Source organism: Galeopterus variegatus, unplaced genomic scaffold (assembly GCF_000696425.1).
Source record: "Galeopterus variegatus unplaced genomic scaffold, G_variegatus-3.0.2 Scaffold752, whole genome shotgun sequence".
NCBI lineage: Eukaryota > Metazoa > Chordata > Mammalia > Dermoptera > Cynocephalidae > Galeopterus > Galeopterus variegatus.
In genome coordinates this window covers 331,094-334,968 of record NW_007726863.1, presented here as the reverse complement: position 1 = coordinate 334,968, position 3,875 = coordinate 331,094, and the positions used below count along the sequence as shown (strand labels likewise).

General features: G+C 62.2%; 1 protein-coding gene across 4 annotated transcripts in view; it reads right to left on the bottom strand.

Annotated features, from left to right (window-relative positions):
* Positions 1 to 880: 880 nt before the first annotated feature.
* The window catches only part of ANKRD13D (ankyrin repeat domain 13 family, member D), an 11,682-nt gene continuing 8,687 nt past the window's right edge, over positions 881 to 3,875 (bottom strand). For 2 of the 4 annotated variants that reach the window (XM_008572076.1, XM_008572078.1), the window contains exons 8-14: positions 3,726 to 3,787; positions 3,507 to 3,637; positions 2,231 to 2,388; positions 1,995 to 2,111; positions 1,743 to 1,906; positions 1,570 to 1,661; positions 881 to 1,247 (exon numbers count right to left, since the gene is read on the bottom strand). In XM_008572076.1, the coding sequence (XP_008570298.1) occupies positions 1,040 to 1,247; positions 1,570 to 1,661; positions 1,743 to 1,906; positions 1,995 to 2,111; positions 2,231 to 2,388; positions 3,507 to 3,637; positions 3,726 to 3,787 (932 nt within the window). In that variant the 3' untranslated portion in view covers positions 881 to 1,039. The remainder of the gene's footprint in view (positions 1,248 to 1,569; positions 1,662 to 1,742; positions 1,907 to 1,994; positions 2,112 to 2,230; positions 2,389 to 3,506; positions 3,638 to 3,725; positions 3,788 to 3,875) is intronic. The other 2 variants (XM_008572079.1, XM_008572080.1) reach the window with 2 other exon arrangements.

The window sequence follows — 3,875 nt, the reverse complement described above, 5'->3', positions numbered from 1 at the left end:
GCCCCGCCCCTCCCACCTCCCGGGGTCTGCCCGCCTCGTCCCGCCCCTCGCCTTGCGGGGGCGGGGCCGGGGCGGGGCGCAGGTGCGGAGCCCGCGACCCGGAGAGAATATATTCCGGGGCTCGGTCTCCTTCCCTCCCCAAGGAAGCGTCCTTGCCCTCATTTGAGTCACCTGAACAGTTTGGGGCCTCAGCGTTCTGTTACCCAGCAGAGGTGTGTCCCAGGGAGGCAGGGGCTGGAGACCCAGGTCTTAGAGGATCAGACACAGTGGGTCTTAAGTCAGGGGCCCCCACCCCAAACATATTTCCCCTTGCTGACTGGCCTTCATGCTTCCACTCTGCAGGAACCACTGGAAGACACGCAAAGCTTCAGGAGAAACCGGGACAGAAATAACTCATGAGGCTCACCAGGGGTTCTCCCCTTGGAGGTGAGGCGGGCAGGGCTAGGCTGCTTCACAGCTGCAGCTGACAGAACACGCGGGAGTCAGGGAACCTGGACTTGGGCTGCAGCGGATGGGGGCGGGGTTCATCCCAGCTGCACCTGAGTAAGATCTGGAGGCTCAGCCTTTCCCTCTCCCCAAGAGGAGCATGGGCTGGGTTCCACGAAGGCCAAGCTGGATGGCAGGAGGAGCCTGGGCCTCCAGCAGGTGGGACAGGGCTCAAGGAACTGATGCGTATAGAGCATCTGCTCTGTGAAGGCACCTGACATGGGCTGGCTCCTTTCACCCACCCAACAGCTCTGAGGGGTGGGGGTGGTCTCATTTTACAGCTGAAGAAACTGAAGCTTAGAGAGGCTAAGGGGGCCATGGCCAGGATTCAAATTCAGGTCTGAGGCCGCTGACCATGATGCTCCCCGACCTCCAGCCCACTGAGCCGAGCAAGCCTGCTGCTGACGTCTCTTTATTTCCATCTTGGTCTCCACTGCAAGCCCACCCCCAGGGCTCCAGGCCCCAAGCTCTGCAGCAGACAGTTTATACATAAATAAATTACAAAAGCGGGTGGAGGGAGTGGCCCCGGACAGCCCTCCCAGGGGCAGGTGGCTTAGTGCTCCGTGAGCGACAGCTGAAGGATCCGCTGTAAGTCTTCCTCCTCCTGCTGCCCCCGCCGCTCCCGCTCCTCCTGCTCCCGCGAAGACAATTCCAGGGCCAGGCGAAGCTGCTCCTCAAAGCTTGGGGGGGCTGGGGCCATCCTATGTGAGGACCCCAGGCCCCTGGGCTCTGTGGAGAGCCGCAGGCTTTCCTGGAGGGCCCTTCCAAGCAAGGTGTAAGAGGGAAGAGCAGACCAGTGAGTGCTAAGGCTGGGGGAGGGGGCCAAGAGGCTGGGGACTTAGCTTTGGAAGAGAAGGACAGGGTGGCAAGGAGAAGAGACAAGACAGGGCACTATCTCCCTATCCCTCATGCCACTTTTGGTGGCGGGCAGCACGCCTGATGGACGGTGGCCTTGAGAGGGCATGGGGTCCTGGGGCCAACACTTCCCTGCTCCCCACCCCTATCCCGCGAGCCAGGGCCAGCTGGGTGCTCGAGCCAGAGTGGGGCAAGAGCGGGACCCAGTAGGTCCTACAAGGGCCTCACCGCTCCAGCTGAAGCTGCTCCTCATAAACTGTGGCCTGGGGAGGAGGGTGGGCACCAGGCCGGGTGTTGGTCAGGGCTTCCCAGACAGTCACCTGCAGCCGCCAGAGCCCAGAGCTGTCACCTCTACCCTGTGGCTGCAGAGGCCAGGGGCCCACCCCCTGCCTGAGTCGCACCTGCTCTGCCTCTGTGCCCGCCTCAAGCAGGCTCTGCTGGATGGCGAATTGCAGCAGGTCGTCGTCCTCGTCACGAAGGGGCTCACTGCGCTCTGTGCCCAGCACACTGTACCCCTTGGGCACCTCAAACACCGTGGGGTCCACCTCGCATGGGAAAGGGCCCCCTGGGCAGATGGCAGAAGGGCCATGCTCAACCCCCAGGGCTCAGGACCAGAGAGCCGCACAGCCTCCCTCTTCCTCTCACGGCGGTACCTGAAGCTGCAACAGCAGAGCTGGGGGCCGGCACCCACACTGAGCTCAGGGGCTCGTCACAGCCACACAGGTTGCTGAAGGTGATGCGGGCGTTGAGCACGTGGAAAAGGGGAATCTCTGAGGAGACAGCCATGCCTGAGCCGCCCTGCGGAGACCCCCCTGCGCCTGACCCCCAGCCCCGCACCCACCCTGCTCTGCAGGAGCGGCCCCCCGCTACCCCGAGCCCACCCGCTCACCAATCTTGACCGGGAAGCCGGGAGGGAGGCGGAGGGTGATGAAGTCACGCAACTTGGCAAAGTGGGCGTTGCTGATGGCCATCAGGTCAATGATGGGCGTCACCTGGTCGCCCAGGGAGAGTGGGTGCTCCTCACTGAGCCACAGTGTGGCCTTGAACCTGCCCAGCCGACCACGCACGTGGGTGAGGAACCTCGGGCGGCGCTTCCACTCAGGCCACCCCCTCTGAGCCCTGCCTTCGCTCGCACCTTCTGCCCGGTCTGGGGTGCCCTGCTCTCCGCTCACGTGCCCCCACCTGCCTCTTCCAGGAGTTGTGTACTGGACCCCTGGCCCGAGCTGCCCCCATACCCTGGGCCCACACTGGGGCTCATGATGGTCTTGTGCCAGCTCATCTGGTCTGGAAGAAGGGGGCAGGGCCAGGCTGTGGGCTCCTCTCGGGGCCTCATCCACAGCCTCTTCCTCAGGACAGAGCTGGCCAGCACCTCACACTCAGCCATACTTTTATGTCCTCACAGCCCAAGGGTCAAGACTGCCGGGGCACGAATCCCAGCTCCATCACGGGTGGCTCACAGGATCCACACAAGGTAGCTGGGGGAGTGCTGGGCCTGCTGAAAGCACTATGTGTCCATTGTCACCACTTACACCCAGAGCTGGCCAGCACCTCACACTCAGCCACACTTTTATGTCCTCACAGCCCAAGGGTCAAGACTGCCGGGGCACGAATCCCAGCTCCATCACGGGTGGCTCACAGGATCCACACGAGGTAGCTGGGGGAGTGCTGGGCCTGCTGAAAGCACTATGTGTCCATTGTCACCACTTACACCTGCTCATCACACCCTCATGAGGCAGGTGGGCCAACAAGTGTAAGTGTTCTCGTTCCACTGAAGAAGAAACTAGACTTGGGGAGGGGAAGACATTTCCTTGGGCCCAGCAGCAGAGCCCCAGGCCCCTCCCATGGGCCCTTCCGGCTCCATCATGTGCTGGTCCCCAGCAAGTGCTCATCAAATTGTATAGAAAACCATAGGTGGGTGGTGCCACTCATTCATTCATTCATCAAAGAAGCATGGCCAGTTCTCTGGGCCAAGCCCTGTGCTGGGTGCTGAAGACCATGGATAAGACAGACATGGTTCCTGCCCTCAAGGAGCACGGTCCAGAGAGAAGCCAGCTGGGTGAGCAGGTCCCTCACTATGATGGGCCCCGTGTGTGACAGCAGTCTGCAAGGGTCCAGGCAGGGTTCCCATTTCTGAGGGAAGTCCACAGCCAGCTCCCAGACCTTACCTCTGTACTTTGCTGGACATCTCGATGGGGCGGCCGATGTTTCGTGACTCCAGGCTGAAGTTGGGGTCGAAGTATTCATCAGGCGAAATAGCTGTGGGGTTGGTGGGGCTGGCTGCCTGCTGCACAGGAGCCTGGGGTGGGCCCCAGGACAGCACTTAGCACTCAGGATGGCCCACTGGCCCCTCCTGGCCCAGCCCTCCACCCCCAGCCCTGGCTCACCCCATTGTGAGAGGAGTGTTGCTGGGCCATCCCCAGGAAGGACTGGAATGGAGTCTTCCCCCCTAAAGAGAAGGGGTAGGAGCCCATGAGGGGACTTTGTGCTACTGTCCCCAGACTGCCCCCACCTACCCTCCAGCCTGGGAGCCTCCT